At 41.9% G+C, this 22,634-nt stretch overlaps 1 protein-coding gene across 2 annotated transcripts in view; it reads right to left on the bottom strand.

Annotated features, from left to right (window-relative positions):
- Window positions 1-22,634, bottom strand: part of SNX9 (sorting nexin 9) — a 92,216-nt gene that overhangs the window by 48,752 nt on the left and 20,830 nt on the right. The window contains exons 2-5 of one of the 2 annotated variants that reach the window (XM_029223706.1): window positions 5,334-5,565; window positions 4,642-4,728; window positions 1,469-1,543; window positions 127-252 (exon numbers count right to left, since the gene is read on the bottom strand). In XM_029223706.1, coding sequence (XP_029079539.1) covers window positions 127-252; window positions 1,469-1,543; window positions 4,642-4,719 — 279 coding nt within the window. In that variant the 5' untranslated portion in view covers window positions 4,720-4,728; window positions 5,334-5,565. The remainder of the gene's footprint in view (window positions 1-126; window positions 253-1,468; window positions 1,544-4,641; window positions 4,729-5,333; window positions 5,566-22,634) is intronic. The other variant, XM_029223705.1, reaches the window with a different exon arrangement.

The following is a 22,634-nucleotide window of genomic DNA, read 5'->3' as shown; positions in this document are numbered from 1 at the left end:
TGAACAGCTACTTTGTTTACGCTGTCAGGGAATGGCAACAGCTATAATGCAGCACAAGCTCTCACAAACGTGCTTTGCTCTCAGTAAAGCCAGTCGCATCCAGCAGGATGACGGAGTGAGATTTACCTGGTTGTTACTGCTGGCAGCTGACGAACCGGCTTGAGCTGCACTTGCTGAGAGGGAATCGAGGAAGGCTTGGTCAGCCACTGAATTTCCACACGAAAACTGATCTTTTCCATCACTGGGCAAAATCTGAACGTTAGAAAGAACCACAGTTATCTTCATAGATCAGAGTTATTTCAGAGTTAGAGCCCCTGAGGGCAAGCAAGAACTGTCAACTAATATGGAAAAGGGATTTCTGTTCTTAAAGGGTAAGCAAGCCCAAGAAGATGTCATAATTCCTTTCTGTCAGTATGCAGAATTCTAGAAACGCAACTAATGCCAGTATCAACTTAAATGCTCCCGTTTTCCTCATTCTTGTTAATTTTTAGGATCCTGAATGCACAGTGCACAGAGGTCAAACACGACATAAACATGAGACACGTGGACTGGGTTCAGGGGCCTGGGAACCCTCTGAATCTGTCTGGAAAAGGTGGGGTGTCTGAGATTTCATCAGGTTCCCCGGAGTGTTCAAAACTCCCCCAGCCAACTCTCAGGAGCAACAGACAGCCTTCCCATTCTGCAGGCAGTGCCCAGCACACATCCTCCCAGGGCACTATTTCTCTCTACTGGAGGGGAGCTCAAGGCAACTTTGTTCTTGATCTCACTCCGACTTTACTCACAGGGCACCAGACAGCCTTAGTTTCTTTCTATCACCCAGGATGAGAGGCAAGCTCACCACGTACCCAGGACTCAGCTCAGTGACCTCTGGACAACCAGCAGGGGGTGCCAGGAGGCTGACTCAGAGAGGGTTTGTCAGCTGAGGGGGTGTGCCCCAGGCAGGGAGGGCTCATTCAGGGGCTGTGCACTATCCTTGGCATCTATCACAACAGAGCTTAAACCAGGCAATAGCTCACAGCAGCCCATCCAAGACCCTTCGTCCTTGGGAATGGGAGAAGGAACTGAGAGATGTCCTAAATTAGCACAGGGAGAAGACAGCTACTTCAAACAGCCTGCAATTTAAACTTTGTGAATCGATTCTACAGTAAACAGTACTGTAGGCAGCAGCTACTACACAACATTAGCAAAGGGAAAAATAGAGACTTTTATTCAGAATAATTAAAAGTTGCTATCCTTGGAAGGAACTTAATCTAAATATTTGGAGTCACTCTTTGGAGCCTAAGTCTACAGGTAATATTTCTTCTTGGTTCGACTTCAATGTATTTTCTACATTTTATATAATCAGCATGTATTATTCTTACAATGGAATTTTTTCATTATCTTCCAGTCCTGTCCTTTAAGTTGATAATTCATAAAAACATATATGACAACGACCAGATTTAATTAATAAATGACAGTAAGCCCTTACCTCAACGTAGTCTGTGGGAACAAGCCCTCGTTCTCCTTTGCTGTTTCTTCCTTCCAGCCATCCTCCACCAACATCCTCAAAAAGGTTAAAAAAAAATTAAAAAAAAAAAGATTAGAGTTGGAATTTCCTGCAGTTTTTTTTTTTTTTTTTTTTTGGCGGTACGCGGGCCTCTCACTGTTGCGGCCTCTCCCATTGCGGAGCACAGGCTCCGGACGCGCAGGCTCAGCGGCCATGGCTCACGGGCCCAGCCGCTCCGCGGCATGTGGGATCTTCCCGGACCAGGGCACGAAGCCGTGTCTCCTGCATCGGCAGGCGGACTCTCAACCACTGCGCCACCAGGGAAGCCCTCCTGCAGATATTTTGCTCTGGGAATTGTTATACATAAAAAAGTAGGGACTTCCCTGGTGGCGCAGTGGTTAGGAATCCGCCTGCCAACGCAGGGGACATGGGTTCGAGCCCTGGCCCGGGGGGATCCCACATGCCGCGGAGCAACTAGGCCCGTGAGCCACAATTACTGAGCCTGCGCCACAGAGCCCACGTGCCACAACTACTGAAGCCCACGTGACTGGAGCCCGTGCTCCACAACAAGAGAGGCCAGCACAATGAGAAGCCTGCACACCCCAGTGAGGAGTGGCCCCCGCTCACTGCAACTAAAGGGGGCCCACATGCAGCAACAAAGACCCAATGCAGCCAAAAATAAATAAATAAATTTATTTTTTTAAAAAAAGTAATTAACATTAACCTTTTCATTCCTGCAGAGCTAACGTTGTTCAAATTTTTAAATTCTTAAGGCTTCTCTTTACATCAGAAAATGATATAATCTAAAAAGAAAACTCAAACTTGAACAACCGATCAAAGATTGAAAAAGTCTATTAATAGAATGCCATCATTTTGTAGTTCCTTTCTATTTACTGGTCTGTGGTAGATCACAAAAATGGTTTGCAGCTCTGACTGTCAAGAGGTAGAATGCAAAGGGGTAGAGGTAGAATGCACACCCCTACTTCTAGAATCTGGGCTGTCCTTTGTGACCTCTTTGGCCAACAGAATGAGGTGAAGATAATATGGGGTGAGTTCAGAGCTGGCCTCTAGAAGCTTTGTACACTTCAGCTCGCTCTTCTTTCCAAAAGAGCTACTATGAGGATAAATTTGAGTTGCCAGATGATGACAGAGACAAGGCCCAATCTCCCCGTTGCCCCATCCAAAGCCAGCTAACCCCCAGCAGGAGAAATGCCAGACAGATGAGGCCATGTTGGAGTACTCTGCCCCAGCCCTGCACTGGGTGACTGCAGACCCACGGGCGAGCCCAGGTGAGGAGAACCACCCGCTGACTTGTGGATTCCCGAGCAACAACCATCGATTATTTAAGCCGCTAAGCTTTGGGATTGCCTGTTGTTTAGGAAAACTAACTGGTCCATACTCCCTTAGCTCTCCTGGATAAGTAATATTAATAAACTAAATATCAATAATAACATACTCTATAACAGGATTCCCAGTTTTCAACGTTACTTCAGCAAAGTCCTACTTTTTCCTCTTAAAATAGTAAGGGTTATCTTAAATTCATAAATCATACCCTAATTAGTTAATACCTACCTGAATCTAGATGACATATTCTTTTTAAAAGTCATTTTAAGCCACAACTTTGTCCATTTCTTGACCACAACAGCAACTTAAATACTATTTTACCAAGAAGTGAAGAATGCTTCTTCATTTAAAAAAAAAAATCAATAGTAGATAAAAGAATCTTTAATCTCTTCTATGATTAAAAAGAGAACCTATGTATACCTGGCATATTATATAAAACTACATATACTTTTTCTAACCAATAGTTTTTTTTTTTAATCTAAAACATACAAAATAGGTCTAAAAAAATACTATCAACATTAAGAAACCGCAATCTTCTTAGTCATTCCTTGTTCTTCTTCCTTGGTCTCTGTGCTGCCATAGTCCCCACTCCCTCCCACCTGGTGGAACAGGTGCATCCCTTCCTTCCTCTTCCAGAGTCTCCTTGGCCTTCCTGGTACCTTTCTTGACATGCTTGCTCAAAGATGTCCAGGGAGCCGGCCTATCTCCAGCCCTCAGCTCTAGCTCTGCAATTCTATTTCTAAACTGATGCAAAGCTATAGGACAGGGTTAATTATTTATTAGCCTTTAAACTCAACATTAAAAAATAAGCTCTTCTTCCTGACTTACGTACTTTAATAAATTCATTTGCACCATTCTCTTAGGTGTGAAGGCCAAAAACCTCAGGGGGATCCCTGACTATTTCTCACCAATAGTATCTAATCAGGCACCAAGTCCTCCTGGTCTGACTCTCCAGAGCCTCCTGCATGCATCTTCTTTCTACTCCTATTGCTACTACCCAAGGTCATGATCCTAGGCTCCAGCCACACCAATTCATTCAATACACCTCTGCTAGATTAATTTCCTTGAAGTGCAGGTCTCATCATGTCACCTCCCTACAACAATATCAACAATAAAACCAAGCAAAACCCTTAAATGAATCCACTGCTTCCCAAATGAAATCCAAGGCTGTAGCCTGGCTTCAGGTCCTGTCTGGTTTGGCTCTAAGAGCCTGTTTTCTCAGCCCGTCTCCTACTGGCGTATATACACCTGTACTCCTGGGACACTTGTTTACTTGCAGTGTCCCCTGCAGAAAAGAAAAAGCAGGGCTTAGAGGCCAGTGGATGTGGTTTTGAATCCCGGTTTTGCCACTTACAAGCAGAAGGGTCTTGGTCAAGTTACTTAACCTCTCTAAGGTTCATTACCCTCATTTGTAAAAAGAGATTAAAAATACCTACCTCACACAGTTCACAGAGAAAATACATCAAAAAATATATGCATAGTACTTAGCCAAACACTTGGCTCACAGGCCATGAATAAATGGTAGCTGAGGCTGCTAAACAACACTGGTCACTTTCTGATCTCTATACCTGTGTCCAGCTGGGATCTGTCCCGGATGTCGCTCCAGTTCTGCCTGATGGAGCCCCATCCAGCTATTTTTAGGGGGTCTTAATTGTTCTCAGTGTTTATGTAATAGATTATTACTTCAATATCAATACTTCACAAGCAACAGGAAAGAAATTCATGTGGGTCTGAATGATCAACCTGTTAAAAAAATAAAATCTTAAAAATAAGTCCTTAAGGGACCGATTTAAACCTAACAGTTCTCTTACCGGATTTGTAATTGTGATGATTTCTCCTTCATTAACTGTCAGTTCATTATTTCCAGGTTCAGCAGCAAAATCATACATAACCCGAGCCTATTGGAAGTAGAGAAGAAAAGAGGAAGTTACAAATGTAAACGTAACAGTCAAAGAAGAACCACCTATACTGTTCGCTTTGTAAGTGTGCTGGTGTGAACAACACATCATGACCATGATTGCAGTTGTTTTGCAAGAAAGGAAGACATAGTACCAAAATGATTCATCAGCCCTATTTGTGAGGAAGAATGAAACTAATGGTGAGAGCCCTGCTCTGCTTTGGAAACAGGGAAGGTTTCTGGTAGCTGCCCACACTGCATTTAGACATCGGCCCCCAAAGTACTGAAAATAAACCCATTTCATCAAGGGGAAAAGAGCATGGCCTTTCTTTTAGGAGGTAAGAAGTAGAAATACAGATACTGTTCATTCTGGGAACACTCAATCTCAGGGCCTGAGGGATCTCCACAGACACACAAATATGTACCCACATCAGATTCATATCTCCAGATTAATCCCTTGCTATGAAACTCTCACTGTTCCTTATCTAGGATAAATTTTGATAGTGCAGCATCCCCTAGCCAACTAAACGTGGAAATTTAAGACGTGGGCAGCAAGATATAGCCATACTCTTCTACTAGAATACTTCCTACTATACGACGACTTACCTAGGGCTCTGGTATAGTGGTCGGGTAACCTGAGCAGCTGTGATTTTCACACTTCTCCTTGCAATGGAATCTGAATTTCAGAGAAAACAGACTAAAGGGAAGCTGTTCTGGTTGATGTGAGGTGGGGTTGCCCTTTCAGGGTCTTCCTGAAGCGGATCCTTGAGGCACCAACCCAGAGATGTGGGTTCCTTGGAATAACTGCCAGGCACGTATTCCAAGAGAGACACAACCACTGTTGTAAAAATACAAATACTTTACATATACTTTTATGATATATAATAAATATATTACATATATTTAATCCATTTCAAATTCTAAATAACTGTCTTTCATGGACTATCTTATAGAAGTCCACCTTATAAATTGGAGGCCACATGAACCTAGCTAACATGGTTTGTTTTAAAAGTAATTGTTCTATGAGGCAAAATGAAGTCTGCCTACAGGGCTAGACAAATTAGCCTAATGGAACTGCATTCCTTTAACAAGTATTTGCTGCACACCGACCATATGGCAAGAACTGTGCTGGCCCTTTTGCTGGCCACGGCTCTTTCTCCACACCTGCTTAATGAGTCTGAAATCCTTATAACAGGAATCAAGGATTCACCTCCTGTGATAAAAGATTAGGGGAAAAAAATCCCCAATATTAATTTATTTTGAAATACATCAAAAATAATAAGATGAACTGATGGAGGAATATGTGATAAAGCAGGTACAGTAAGTAAAATGTTATTTATAGAATCTACAATAGATAGTGGATTTACAGTGCCCAATGGAAAATGAGTTCAAGTTTTTGACATGCTTGAAATTTTTCATAATAAAATGTTGGAAGGAAACAAATGGTAGTGTACAGTCTGTCAGTCAAGAAATAGCATCAGGGCTTCCCTGGTGGCGCAGTGGTTGAGAGTCCGCATGCCGATGCAGGGGACACGGGTTCGTGCCCCGGTCCGGGAAGATCCCACATGCCGCAGAGCGGCTGGGCCCGTGAGCCGTGGCCGCTGAGCCTGCGCGTCCGGAGCCTGTGCTCCACGACGGGAGAGGCCACAACAGTGAGAGGCCCGCGTACCGCAAAAAAAAAAAAAAAAAAAAAAAGAAATAGCATTAGATCCTTTACTGCTATAGGCTGGGAGGCTGGGAAGGGGGACGGAAAGCCAGGCTCAGGGACAGTGAGAATTCTGGAAGCATTCCAGTTTTCCTTAGGTCACTACAAAGGACAAGGACACCAAGCCGAGGTACGTTCGTCACACAGCTGCAAAAGTAGATAGAATTCTGCTTGCCACGTTGGGGACTATTTTTTTAAAACATGCCACACCCACCTCAATCCCTCGTGCAATGAGGGCAGATAGGAGATAAACGCCTGAGGAGGGAGACGGGGGTCCCCAGGCCAGGACTCACCCCCCAGGACAGCGAGCTTCCCGGGGAGGGGCGGGGCCTGGCAAGCTGAGGAGAGCCAGATGAGGGACCTGCTTTTTGTTCCTGTTCCTTAAGAATCCTGGTTAACAACTTTTTTGATCTGGTTAAACCCAACTAACCCGCAGATAGAGAAAACTAAAGCCTCTTTTTTACTAAAGTTACAACTTGGTGAAACAGAATGTGAAACAAGCCAAAAATAAAAAAAATGGAAACTCCCTTACACATTTAAGTATTACTGAACATTTACCCGTGGAAAATGTCTATAAACACTATAGGTTTATTTAACACGTTGGTTTAGGACTTTTTTTTTTAACCTAGAGATGCTTCTTAAGAATTATAACTGAGACTAACTTTGGAGAACAAAAAGATTTAAGGGCTTCCCTGGCGGCTTAGTGGTTGACAGTCCGCCTGCCGATGCAGGGGACACGGGTTCGTGTCCCGGTCCGGGAAGATCCCACATGCCCCGGAGGGGCTGGGCCCGTGAGCCATGGCCGCTGGGCCTGCGCGTCCGGAGCCTGTGCTCCGCAACGGGGAGAGGCCACAGCAGTGAGAGGCCCGCATACCGCAAAAAAAAAAGGCACGTCCCCAAATGAGCGTGAATGTCAACAGGAAGGGAAAAAAAAAGGCCATTCAGCCTATAAGAGTAACTCTTCTTACAAAGTTTAGGCCAGACTGGAAACCTCCGGCACCCTCCTATTATCCACTCCTTCTCTCTCCTGTCCCTCCTTGGCTTCCAGGTCTCCTCACCTTCCTGCCTTCACCGCCACTACAGGACCCACACAGATAAAGATGCTGACCTCGACCTCAACTGCCAATCTGCCCAACTATTTTCTGATGTGGTCTTTGAAAGAAAAGGTCATTTTTCTACACCGCCTTTTCCAATGTTAGCTGTACATTAAAAAATGACTCCAAGTATATTCAAGAGCTAAATTTCCACACAGTAGATAACTTCATACCGTATACTGAATACATACCGTCAACCACAATTAATCTCTTCAAACAGCAATTTCAAAAAGTATTACAGAGGAAGCGAATGGCTGGTAGATAGCAATCCTGTATATAAGTTATTTTATCTAGATATAGTAAGATAAACAGTGGATTCACAGCTTCAAACTAAGTGTTCCAGGAGCCAAGCGTTCCAGAATTCTAAGTGTGCCACACACACCTGTCTGACGTGTGCAGAACCCATCATCCTGAACATACCTCATTCTTTCGAACCCATGCTGTAAACATGTTACTTTGCTCCACATCCCTTCCTTCTGGAAACTTCCTGCCTGGCTCCAAATGACTGGTGAGCATATAAGCCAAACAGGGAAAATCAAAATGCGACAGGGATGCTGGGAGAGTGGGTCTTTTTTCTCTGAAAATGTTGCCGGCGGCTACAAGTCTGAAGAATGAAGTGGGGGGAATGCAGAATGGAATGAGGAAGAGAAACAGTATCCTGATGAGAGCACCTGAAGGACAAGCCCAAAGCCATTTCTCCCCTTGTGAATGGTTCACTCACAGTAACGAGTGCATCTCCTTCTGTCCTTATGAGTTCAGACTGTCAGTTGCAATCTAGAGAGTCCAAGCTGACACAAACCAATAATCCCAAACCAAAGAATTTTTTAAGAAAACATCCTAAATAAAAAAACACTGTACATAAGTTCATTGCTGTATTTCCTATTTTGCAAAACAAAACCTAAAATGTACAATAATAGAGAATTAAACAGTTCCAAATAGCAAAAAAACTGGCAGCAAAAAAATTTCATATGGGGGTTAGAAGACAAGCTCCCATTCTTACACATCTGCTTCTTTCACATAAATCACAATTAAATCTTGGGAAAAAGCAGTAAACCTTCAGTGATGCAGCTCTCCCATCTTTAAAGCAGAGACACTCAATCAAAAAAATGAGTAAAATATGTAAACCTTCAGAAATTCGGGGACTGAAGGATCCCTTATTAATCTGACACCCTTGAGAACTGAAGTTTTGCATGTAGGTGATATTTCTATAAAATTAATTTATCTTTTTAAATGGCAAGCTTATTTTACTTAAAGACACTCTTGACACTTTTTATAAAATTTACATATTTAATGACTTCCTATATCTTGTCTCTACCTAATCCACAAGATCATCAGAAGAAACAGAACTCACTCTAACAGACCCTGAGAGCATTATTATACCACTGATATATGTAGATGTATTTGTCTTTTTTATAAGTGGTTAAGGCGTAAATGCTTTTCAGTTTCTATCAATCTGTGATTTCAACAGCCGTTGCTAAATCCTGGCCTGTGCTTGTTCACTTGTTATTTTGAATCAAATAAAGAATCTTAAATTATCCCCATAAAATTTCATCTTGTTAGATTCAGCCCATTTCTCCAACCTATTAAGAGTTTTCTGAATTTCTAAACCACCATCCAATTATCCCTTATCCTTTTCTGCTGAGTCATTAGAAAGTCTGATAAGCATGCTTTCCATAGTTTCACCTGTGCCATCAGTAAAACTGTTAAAATATGGCACGGCTGAGGTCCAAGACAGCTGCACATGATAAAAAAAAACTCTTTCCGGGGCTTCCCTGGTGGCGCAGTGGTTGAGAGTCCGCCTGCCGATGCAGGGGACACGGGTTCGTGCCCCGGTCCGGGAGGATCCCACATGCCGCGGAGCGGCTGGGCCCGTGAGCCATGGCCGCTGAGCCTGCGCGTCGGGAGCCTGTGCTCCGCAACGGGAGAGGCCACAGCAGTGAGAGGCCCGCATACCACAAAAAAAAACCAAAAACAAACAAAAAAAACCTCTTTCCAAGGAGACATGGATCAATTGATTATGTTTTGGGCATGTTGCTCTTAAAATTTCCAAGTAAGGAAATAAACTTGGTTTGTTTCCTTAACTGTTTACAAGCAATGTGCTTGATAGACTATTCAGAATTAGAGTGAAGATGACTGAGTTCTACCAAGGTTTTATTTTAACAGTTGTTCTAGTAAAAGATCTTTTCCCAGTAGAAGAATTTTCTAAAAAGAACTGGTAGCACCCATCGAGAATGGCTGAAAATTAATTTTCTTATGTAAAAATTTCAAGAATAAACTACCAGTAAAATCGATATGTTCTTTTAAAAATGTTTTTCCTAAAATGGGTTTATATCTGTCATCCTGAAATATGATGCACTTAGAGGAATGTTCTAACTGGTCAACCAGACAAGTAGCTTGAGAAACTTCCAAGGCAAACAGAAATGTAAATAGAAATTCATTGAGTGTAGGAATATGTTTCCAAGAAACATTTAGAATAATCTTAAATCTGTGTGTAACAAAGGGCAATTATACAATCGCAAGGGGGAAGAAATCCTGAATACTTACAATAAACCAATCAAATTGTACCATCCACTTCCATGTTACTCCTCCCAGCCTCTATTCCACTCATGCACAACGATTCTGGGAATACTTGGACCAAGGGAATCCTCTGAACTGAGGCCATGTTGTAACCAAGCAGCTGGAGGTTGGGATGATTTTTAAGAAACTTTCTACCCAAACTCACCCAGATCAAAGCTTCTTTATGTGTTTTATATGAGAACAATCAGAAGAAAGCATTAGTTATTTGATGTGGTGGCATCAAACTGGCCATATCACACATAACCTCACTATTACCAAAAATCACTAATATATAAAACATGAACTACAAAAGAATCTTTGCAATTCGTATCACAAAGTTTTAATCTTAAAAAGCATCTAGAGCTCAAGAAAAAGATCAGCAACCCATCAGAAAAAATGGGCAGAGGAATACACAGTTCATAGAAAAATATAAATGGCCCTTACACCATTTATGTGTGAAAAAAATGCTCAATTCCACATAAAGGAAGACAAATTAATTTGGTAGATGTAGCCACATTTCCCTCCACTGGGGATTGTACCATTTAAACCTCTGCCAGCAATATATATGAATGTAACGGTTCTCCGCATTTTCCCAAACAATCAATTCCCAACTTTTGCATTTCTGCTCATCTTATAAGTGAGAAATTCTACTTCAACAGAGTTTTCAGGATACATTTACCCTTAGATCCAGAAGTCGCATTTTGCGAATCCATTCTCTAGCTGCACCTGTGCACGTGTGTACAAGGTTATTATTTAGTGCAATATGCAAAAGCAAGGATGATCCTGAAGGACAGTTAATAAATGAAATAAATGAAAAAGGAATAATAGAATTATAACACCGTTTTTCAATCCTTAATAATTTAATGCATCTAAGCACAGTGCATCCAAAAGACAACCAGACACTACTTGCCTTCTGATGGAATACAATGCCAGTCACATACTTGAAAAAAGAATTCGAATCTTATTGACCCTCTAGATCCTAGTACCAATTTACAAGACATACAAAGGAATATATTACACTCTGCAATGAGGATGCAGTAAGAAAATCCAGATGTAGGAAATCACAGAACTCATTTTCTCTAACAAACAAATCTCAAAGACAAAAACAAGCCCAGGTATGGGGGCAAAGAGGAAGGGAAGTGAAGGAACTTATAAATTGAGAGGCTTACACAATTGATTATGACTGCTATATATACCTCATTTGGATTCTTATTTTTTTAAATCTATTTCTCTTCATCGTACTCGTTTTTTCATTTTTTAAAATTGCAATACAGTTGATTTACAATGTTTCAGGTGTACAGCAAAGTGATTCAGTTATATAGATTCTTTTTCATATTATTTTCCATTATAGGTTATTACAAGATATTAAATATAGTTCCTTATGTTATACAGTGGGTCCTGTTGTTTATTTTATATGTGGTGTTGTGTATCTGTTGATCCTAAATTCCTAGTTTGTCCCTCCCCACCTTATTTGGATTCTAAGTCCAACAAAATGCAAAAAAGATGATAATATTTGAGACAATTGAAAATTTGAACACTTAAGCGCTCTGAGATATTTTAAAGTAGTCAATTTTCAAGTATCAAAATAGTATTGTGGTTATATTTTTAAAGGACTTTCCATCTTTAGAGATACCCATTAAAATATTTACAGATGAAGTGATAAAGTATCTGGCATTTCTTCAAACGTAATGCAAGAGCAAAGGAAGCTGATGGGGTCTAGACAAAACAAGGTGAGTCAACAGTTGCCAAAGCTGGGGGACGGGTACAGAGGCTTCATTATACTATCCTACTTTTGAGTATGTTTGACTTTCTCCATAATAAAAAGGATTTTAAGGAAACTATAAAAAGAACCAAAGGAAATCTTAAGTGAGTTTTTAAAATAACCTTGCAGTGGAGGAGGACTTTAAGTACAGAACAAAATCCTGAAGTCCTTAAAAGAGAGAGATGGAGAAACTTCTCTTCTCCCAAAATAACACATACCTGCCTTGCCCGGCAAAAGCCATTGTGAACAAGATAAAAAACAAATGACAAACCAGGAAAAATATTTACAGTTTTTATCACAGACTAAAGGTTGGTTCTCCTACTCTATGAAGGGTAACTACAAATCAGTGAGAAATAAAAGGCTCTTAAAAATGTAAAACCTCTCTTATAAAACAAATACTTCCCATCTATCGATTGGCAAAAACACAGAAACAAAACTCTGACCACAACACTGCGTGGGTGAGGGTGCAGGTGCATAGAAACAGGAATTCTTACGTAGTGCTGATGGCAGTGATAGGCAGCCTGGTAACGCCTATCAAAATCACAAACACGCAAACTCTCTTACTCAGAGACTCTACCTCCAGGAATTCTTCCTCTAGAAATACCCATTTGCAAAAGGTTATTCACTGCAGCACTGTTTACAAGAGCAAAGGACCAGGCCCAGCCTGAAAGGTAGGTACTGGTTAGTCAAGTAGGGCACCTCCATGGAATGGAATACCATGTACTCGAACAAAAAAGAAGAAGGGTTTGCTTATTTTTCACATGTGGAATCATCTCTAATGTACATATATTAAGTGAGAAAATAAAGCAAGGTATAACCATTGTGTTAAAAAAAAAAAAAAGGAAGAAAATGTACCTGCTTGTGTATGTATAGGATATCTCTGTAAGGATACAGAAGAAATTGATAACACTGCCTCTGAGAAGACAGCTGGCTGAGGGAAGGGAGGAACAGGAGAGGAATTTTCAGTGTTATCCTTTTCATATCAATACCTTTTTAAGTGTGTGTGTTTTCTTAACATGAACTTATTGTTTAGTCAAAAAAAAATTAAAAGCACTACCTTGTATCTTTACCCAGGAAGCTCAGAATCTTGCTGAAAATACCACACTCTATTTGAGAATGTTCCCCCAGTTACAACAGAACACAAAATCCTCCAGAGTGTAACTCAAAAAAAGGCAATTCGAGGGCTTCCCTGGTGGCGCAGTGGTTGAGAGTCCACCCGCCAATGCAGGGGACACGGGTTCGGGCCCCGGTCGGGGAGGATCCCACATGCCGCGGAGCGGCTGGGCCCGTGAGCCATGGCCGCTGGGCCTGTGCATCCGGAGCCTGTACTCCGCAACGGGAGAGGCCACAACAGTGAGAGGCCCGCGTACCGCAAAAAAAAAAAAAAAAAAAAAAAGGCAATCTGAATCTGTATTTAAAATCTACACATTTCTGGAGTTCTCATTCTGAGTACTGTTATTTCACTATATATATAGATACACACACACACACCCACACACACACACACACAGGCACTTTTACAACAATAAAAAAATATAATGAAGTTAAAAAAGGAAAAGTTAGAAAATATTCCTTTTCTCCCCAAAGGGCACAAGTGCTAATAGATTTGAAAGTATCCTTCAAAATGTTCTGCATTTGACATGTGCATTTGCACACACACACACACACACACACACACACACACAGAACCCATCAGAATCACAGTACATGTAAGCCTCTATATTTCACGTTTGCCTCTACATTTCATGTTTTATTCAATCTTAGGATTCTTCATATCAGCACATCTACCTTGTTCTTTTTTTTGGTTTTAATTTATTTTTTGGCTGCATTGGGTCTTCGTTGCTGCGCGTGGGCTTTCTCTAGCTGCGGCAAGCGGGGGCTACTCTTTGTTGCAATGCACAGGCTTCTCATTGTGATGAGTTGTTGCAGAGCACGGGCTCTAGGCGCATGGGCTTCAGCAGTTGTGGCACGAGGGCTCAGCAGCTGTGGCTCACGGGCTCTAGAGCGCAGGCTCAGTACTTGTGGCACGCGAGCTTAGCTGCTCCGCGGCATGTGGGATCTTCCCGAACTAGGGATCGAACCCGTGTCCCCTGCACTGGCAGGCGGATTCTTAACCACTGCGCCACCAAGGAAGTCCCCTACCTTGTTCTTTATCACAGCTGCAAGGTTACCAATCTACTACTCAACCTCCAGGGCAAAGCACAGGAAAACCTACTTAGCTGTGGTTAAGAAAATAACCTCACCCCCACTCCAAATTAAAATAGCTTTACTGTTTTTCCTGATTATAAAATGACATGCGCATTGTAGAAAAAAAGGTAAAAGTTTAACAGCAAACAGTACCCCAAATCCCAAACCTCAGAGACAACAGGTAGGAAACATAAACATTCCCAGGAACTGTGTCTGTCCCTGCCACCCCTGCCCCCCAGCACTGTGTGTTGAAAATGTTTTTCATTTCTCCCCCAAAAGGGGGATGAAATGTAATTATTGGCAACACAGCAATTATGAGCTGGCTCTGGAGCCAGACCACGCGGGTTCAACTCCCCACTGTACCGTTTCACCAGCCTTGTAAACTTGGCTCAATTCCTTCAAGTCTCTGTCTCAGACTCCTCAAGAATATGATGAGGCCAACAGCATGTGCCTTGTGACACAAAGGGCTAAATTAATGTTAGCTATCATGACCTTTGGCTTTTTTGATTATATATACATTCTGCGTGTGCTAAAAATCGTTGCCTAACTGTGTCTTCTTTCCAGCCCACCATGGATTCTAGAACTGGCCTGAAAGCTCAAAGGAAAGAGCTGAGTGTTGGGTTACTTTTTCCCACAAAAGGTGGTTCTGGAGTCTGTTACTGCACCAGATTATATGAGAACCAGACCCACCTGAGGGGGGGTCAACCAGAAACAGTACCCCCCCATGTGTAATTTGTGTATGAAGGTAGGGGTGATCCAGCAATGCTGACGGTGGTCCACGAGGAATCCCTCAACCCCGAGCATTTGAAAAAATATTAGAATAATGAAATTCAATCAGGAGACCAATTTTAAAATAAAATGGCAAAAATCAATAGTTTCTCTCTAAATAATAACTTGATTTTTAAAAAAATATATATATAAATATATAAATAATTGGGGGTTATTCCCAAGAGCAACCACAACAAAAAAATACAAAGCAGAAGCGATAACCAAAAGCATGAAGAAACTTAGTAAAGAAAATCTTACCAATAAATCACACCGTGTTCCTGAGAACAAAGGTAAAACACCATAAAGATGTCTGTCTATAAATATAATGCTGTTTCATCTAAAATCCCAAGGGGATATTTTTTCTGAGAAATTGTGTATGAACTTGTCCCAAATGTATTCTGCTCACTTAAAAAAGGGTACCTGAAACATACCATGACTTGAAAAATAAAGAATGACAAAACTTCATTTTCTGCACTTTAAGGCCACAAACAAAAATCAATAGCCAGAGACCGTATGTTAAAGATTTTTAACTTTTTTTTTTTTTTTTTTTTTTTTTTTTTTTTGCAGTACACGGGCCTCTCACTGTTGTGGCCTCTCCCGTTGCGGAGCACAGGCTCTGGACGCGCAGGCCCAGCGGCCATGGCTCACAGGCCCAGCCGCTCCGCGGCATGTGGGATCTTCCCGGACCGGGGCACGAACCCATGTCTCCTGCATCGGCAGGCGGACTCTCAACCACTGCGCCACCAGGGAAGCCCAGATTTTTAACATTTTCATCCAGCTCTTTAATACAAACTCAGCATAGTTTCCAAAATGGCACAAAGTACCTTACTTATTTTCCTCATTAGGTTGAAAGATTAAACTGTCCCATAAAACAAATTCCTGCTTTAGCTATTAGTCTCCTTTCTCTTATGCTAGTGATCACCAGCAAGTACTACTTAGCCCTTTACTACACTGATTACTTTGTACTGAATATTCCAACAATTCCATTTAGAAAAAAATACACTATCTCATAAAAGTTAAGAGAAATAAGTCCTCACAAAGGAAACTATCAAAATATTCTATTATACTCAGTGCTTCAAATGCCTTACGTGGACTGAAATTTCCCCTAAATCCACATTTTTCAAACAATACCGAGTCTCAGAAAGCTCGCTTGTGTGCTGGGGAAAGCACAGGAAGGGGGATCCAAGCTACAGCGCAGTCTTTATTGCTATCTGGAGACCCTGTGGATAAACTGTGAAACGCTGAACATATGCAAAATGGCAAAAAATAAACTCGTGCCCTAGAACTTCATCATTTTCCTCGTGTAACCTGAATCAACCGAGGGCCTTTTAGGATAAAACTATTAAAAGGAGGGGTTAAAAAGGCTATAGTACAGACCAACTAAAATAAAAAGAGAAGAGAAAAACTAGAACATAAAATGAATAAGTGATATATCAAAATCTAGTAGTGAAAGCAACTAATCAAGGGAACTCCCTGGCGGTCCAGTGGTTAGGACTCCATGCTTTCACTGCCAAGGGCCCAGGCTCAAGCCCTGGTCAGGGAGCTAAGATCCCACAAGCCTCACAGCACAGCCAAAACAACTAATTAAAATCAAAGAGCAAAAGCCACAATAGGGTAACTGGTATTAGACTTGCTCTGTTACCACATACAGACAAAAATCTCTAGGAAACTGGGAAAAATACACAAAATAACAGGTTCCAGATACTGGGCAAAAGGGCCACACAGGAGAGGGAATGCTGAGAGAAGGGAAGCATGAGATGAGCCCCATGAAGGCTCCAGCTTTCTGCTTGGTGGCACTCTCTGACACAAATGCTGGGAGAAGCAGGGAGCTCCAAGCAGAAAGCATAGGTCCTGCTAAGTTGAAGAGACAGAGACCAGAATTCCAGGAGGCTAAGGCAGCTGAAACCTGAGGACAAACTACCAGAAAGGAGCTACTCAGAGAAAAAGCTCTAGAAACCTGCACAAAGGTCTCCTTGAGTCTGCTGATAAATACTGAACTGCACACAGTTGGACAAACTGCTTTAAGGCTGAGCAAAGAACAACTCCAGGGGAGTTGTTCAGCTGCAGGCTGAAAAAATTCTCAGAGGTCAGGCAGAACGGCAAGACACTAGAGCTCTGACTGGCCAGAGTGGGGAAATTCCACTGAATACACCCAAAGCATTCAAGGCAGAGACCCCATTCAGGCTGGGGTAGGGCGAAATGTACCTCAGGATAAGGCTACTCGGGACCCATCCTAACAAAACTTAAAAGTAAGCCTTGAAAGAATCGAACTGATTCAAAGGTAACTTAATTGCCTACCAAAACACACTTTAACACCCTTTAAAGGGAGACAGCAAAATCCAGACACTCAGCAACACACCAACACAATGTCTAGTATCAACAAAAAATTAATAGACAAGCCAATAAACAGAAAAATGTAACGCAGGACAAAAACATCAGACAATAGAAACAAACCAAGAAATGACAGACGTAAGAAAACCAGCAGACACTTCAGAATAACTATGATAAATATATTCAGGGACTTAAAGGAACACATGATCATAATAAGGAGAAAAATGCATGTTATAAAAAAGAACCAAATGGAATGACCAGAACTGTAAACTATAATTTCTCAAATGAAAGAATTTTACTGGATGGGCTTAACAGATGATTAGATACTCCGTAAGAAATGATCAGTGAACTTGAAGATATAGCAGTTGAAACTATTAGCAGAAAGAAAAGAGGATAAAAACCTGGGCAGTGACCTGTGAGACAACAGAAAGCAGTCTAACATACATGCAACTGCGATGCCAGAGGGGGTGGGAGGCAGAACAGAAGGAAGAAGTACGATGGCAGAACGTTTTCAGTTTCATGAGAACACAACCCACAGACCCAAGAAGCTGAATAAATCCCACAAAACACAACAAAAAACTACACAAAGAGATCTAATGAAATTGCAGAACATCAGCGATAAAGAGAAATATCTTAAAAACAGCCAAAGGTGGGGGCGGGAGCTGGCTACATGAACAAAGATGACTGCAGACTTCTCATCAGAAACAATACAGACAAAATCCACCTTTAAAGTGGTGAAAAACAGCAGAAATATCAACCTAGAATTCTACATCCATCAAAAACATCCTTCAAAACTAAAGGTGACATAAAGACATTTTCAGACAAACAGAAGCTGAGAGAATCTGTCACCAGCAAACGGACACTACCAGAAATGTTAAAGGAAGCTCTTTAACCAGAAGGAAAATTATACTAGATAAAAACCTGAATCTACACGAAAGAAAGAAGAGCATCAGAAATGAAAGTACGTGGGCCATATAAAAAAAAAATGCTTGTTGTTTAATTTCCCTAAAAGATAACTGACTTTAAAAGGATAACTGACTTTTGAAACAAGAATAACAAGTGTATTGTGGGGTTTATAATATTGAGAAATAAAATGCACAACAAAAAAACAGCACAAAGGACAGGAAAGAGATATATACTGTTACAGAGTTCTTATATGCAAAGTGCTGTAATGTTATTTGAAGTCAGAATGTGTTAAGATAACCAGTTCATTCGATGAACCTCAGGGCACTCATAGGAAGGAAGGAAGGGAAGAAGGGAGGAAGGGAGGGAGAGAGGGAGGGAGGGAGGGAGGGAGGGAGGGAGGGAGGGAGGGAGGGAGAGAGGGAGAGAGGGAGAGAGGGAGAGAGGGAGAGAGGGAGGGAGGGAGGGAGGGAGGGAGGGAGGAAAGAAACATGTATGTGTAAGCCAATGGTGACGACAAAAAGGAATACTATTAACTAATCTAAAAGAAGGCAAGAAAAAAAAGGAACAAAGAATAGATGGGGCAGATAAATAAAAAACAAACAGCAAGAGGGTACACTTGAACAAAATCAAATCAACAGTTATATTAAACGTAGTCTGAACACTCGAATTAAAAGAGAGATTGTCAACTTGATAAAAAAACAAGACCCTGCCTATATGTTATCTATGAGAAATGCACTTTAAGTATAAGGAGATAGAAGACTTAAAAGTAAAGGAATGATAGGCGAGAACAGATGGCAGTACTATTGCTGGGGCTCTAGCTCACATTAGGATACAGCATGGGGCAGCAGAAGGAAGTGGACGCAGACTTTCCACCAGGACTGAACCACCAGCTGGCAGGGTGACTGCCTCAAATACATGCCTAATAGTAGAACCAAGGTTCAGGATGTCTGAACGCCTGCACAGTTGACTCTGGATGTGCGTGGAAGAAGCAGGCAGGTAGGTGTCACTACAAAACTACCCCACACGAGAGACAGGAAAGGGTGAGCAGTGAAGACGGAAGAAGGACACTGGAGCCCTTTTTTTCTGAAGATAAGTTGGCCTTTTTCTGGGACCAGTTAACAAAATATATACACTTCAGGAAGTAGACAAAAATTTCATAATAGATAGTGGGCAAAACTTCAATGTCAGAAAAAAATGGTACACCAGGTATTGGATATCCTCTCCAACTTCAAATGCCCCAAACACTGAGCAAAATCTATGAAACAACAGTTTTCAGGCAATGGACAACAGGCAACACAGGACAGCGACCCCTGAGAGATGGGGGGAAACCAGGCGAGCCCAAGAACTGCCACAGCTTTCCGGAAGCTCAGGCAAGGGAAACCCAGGCAAAGGCTGTCAACCTCGGCACTGCGGACGCAAAGATGGGAGTGAGGGGAGGCCCAAGAGGTGAGCGCTCACAAGGTAAGAGTGTGGGAGAGGAAAGAGCTGCACAGACACTGTTCTGGGGATCTGCAGAGAGACCCTCCCTCAGAGTCTCCAACTGAGAAGAACTGATCAGCACGTGCAGCAAATAAACTGCCCAAGGAAGAACAACCAGAAGGAGCAGGGAGGACAACCTGCACGAGTGTAATTTAGAAATATCTGGGATAACATTAGCATTTTGCAAAACAGAGTTTAGTTTATAAATTCAAGAGATTTATGATTGCCTGTAAAATAGTAAGTTTATGTTATATATATTTTACCGTAATTTTTAAAGGTCCATACAAATAAATAGTACAATTGTGGAAAAAGAATAATAATGGTACGCTAACTGCACTGGCTTCCTTCTACGGAATTAGCCTTCTGTGGCTGATGGTACACTCAAACACATTCACAGCCACCAGCGGCTAGCAGTAATATGGGTTGAAAAGTCAAAGAAACAAAGATATGATCTCAAAAGTGCTCTGCCAGAAGCCTTAAACAAAGTAAAATACTTTAAATATAGAAGCCAAGCACACAGAGCAGATGTGATGAGCTTCACATTGTAAAACCACTTTAAATTTTTTGCTTTAGGGCGCTTTTGGGAGTTACATGTAAGCACATGACCTTGGCTCTAACTTCAAAAAACAAAATAGGAACTTCCCTAGCGGTCCAGTGGTTAGGACTCCAAGCTCTCACTGCTGAGGGCGAGGGTCCAATCTCTCGTCAGGGAACTAAGATCCCGCAAGCTGCAGTGTGGCCAAAACAAAAACAAAACAGAAGAGAGAAAGGAGAAAGGCCAGGAGAAAACTCCCTCAGCAAACTACAAAGATAACCACACCCTACACTGTATACTGGGAGGCTCTCAGCCAGATACACTTTCTAACTACTCCATGATTTTAAACTTCTCTGCTCTTTCCTTCCCATTAGCATTTAAACCACTCATGTCCATCACATCTTTAAAAAGAAAAAATTCCTACCTCAACCCCAAATATTCCTTTGACCAATGCCTTCTCTTAACATCTCTAAGAAATTTGAATTTTATTACTTCAATTTATTTTATTTTTTTATTGACATATAGTTGATTTACAATGTTAATTTCTGCTACACAGCAAAATTCAGTTATACATGATTCAGTTATACATATATATAATTTTTTAATATTCTTTTCCATTATGGCTTATTGCAGGATATTGGATATAGTTCCCTGTGCTCTACAGTAGGACCTTGTCGTTTAGCCATCCTATATGTAATAGTTTGCATCTGCTAACCCCAAACTCCCAATCCATCCCTCTCCTACCCCTCCACCCCCTTGGCAACCACAAGTCTGTTCTCTCTGTGAGTCTGTTTCTGTTTTGTAGGTAAGTTCATTTGTGTCTTATTTTAGATTCCACATATAAGTGATAGCATATGGTCTTTGCCTTTCTCTTTTTGACTGACTTCACTTAGTATGGTCATCTCTATCCCGACCATCCATGTTGCTGTAATTGGCATTCTTTCTTTTTCATGGCTGAGTAGTATTCCATTGTGTGTATGTACCACATCTTCTTTATCCATTCAAAAGAAAGTTAAATGTTAAGAAGCGCTGTCCGCATTCACTGTGTCGACCTCATCTGCTACTCACTCTTCACCCCACGGTAGCTGAGCTTCGCCCGCGTTACCCTGCTGGAACGGCTCTGTCGAGGCCACTAGCAACCCTCCTGTGGGGGCCAACCCAGTGGACCTACGCGGCCCTCAGCTCACTCCACCTCCTGGCTGCAAAGGACACCGCCATCCACTTCTTGAAACACTCTTCCCTTTGTTTCGCCACACGTGACCTCTTCTGGTTTTCTGCCTTCTCTCCTTTCTCAGGCTTCTTTTTGGAGACAGGCAACCCTATAAAAGTTTATGTTCCCCAGGATCCTGTGCTCTTCTTACTGGACACACTCTTCCTGCATGATATTCACCCTGACAACTTCCACTTGCCATCTTTACACTGATGAATCCCAGACCTGTACATACCTTCCCTCTTTCTTCACCTGATCAAATCCTATTCATGTTTCATGCCCCTTAATTCACTTAGATTTCACTTGTGGGAAACATTCTGTGACCTCTGACATGTGCCGTGGATCTCTCCTACAGCCTGCCTTTGGGCCTACGTCGTACTTCCCCATCATTGTATTTACACGGTGTTATTTTTGCTTGTTTACCTGTGGTGCATTCTCTACTAAACTGTAAGTTCCTTCTCTATCGTGTTCAGCACAGTGCCTGACACAGCAATCACTCAAATGCATATTTGTTAAATGAATGAATTATTAATCCATTTACCACATAGTATGGTATCTACTACCTACTAGGTGTCTGATGTTCAAGTTAATGAATTCATTGCCATTTCCAAATAAATTTCATCTCACTATTTCAGTTTTGAGATTATAGAAATCATAGTTTTCTTGGGATGAAAAACTTCATTTAGTCTAGGTTTACCGCCCCAGCTAAAGAACCAAAAACCATTTAACAGACAATCATACATCTCTTAATTTTATAAACTAAACTCTGTTTTGTAAAATGCCAATGCTTATCCTGAACGTTTCTTAATTATACTTTTCTTAAATCTCTACCATGACTTTGGGGAAGAATTTCCCTCCAGCCTCCTAGGTTTTTCTGCCTAAAGCCATCAGAGGCCATGTTTAGAGTCTGCACTCTCCTGGGATGCTCTGTGGTCGCTAAAGCCGATGGCCGGAACCCAGGCCGAAGCTAGGGGGCAGGTACGCATTCATTTTGTCAACAGATACGTAACAGGCAGTTACTACCACCGGGCTCCGTCCTAGGTGGACACAGTGGTGAAAAGCCTAAAGGCGCCTACCTTCCCTCAGAAGTGTTTGTTTTAGGAGGAGGAGACAGCCACTCAACACACAAGGTAACTTGCAGGTGGTGGCAGGTGCTGGTAAAGAGCTTCGTCAGGTGATGTGATAGAGTAACGGGCTGGCGGAGGTTACTTTAAATGAGGTTGCTGGGGAAGGTCACCTTGAGGAGGCGTCATGTGACCTGAGACCTATGAATGAGGGTGCCAGCTGGTGAAGAACAGGGACCGCAGGAGGACGCAAGGCCAGGTACGATGGGAGGAGCAGCAAGTGCAAAGGCCCCGAGGAAGCACCATGCAA

This window comes from Monodon monoceros, unplaced genomic scaffold (assembly GCF_005190385.1).
Source record: "Monodon monoceros isolate NGI ecotype Baffin Bay Population unplaced genomic scaffold, NGI_Narwhal_1 Super_Scaffold_15, whole genome shotgun sequence".
Lineage (NCBI taxonomy): Eukaryota > Metazoa > Chordata > Mammalia > Artiodactyla > Monodontidae > Monodon > Monodon monoceros.
Note: the sequence above shows the minus strand (reverse complement) of the source record. Positions and strands in the feature narration are given on the sequence as shown.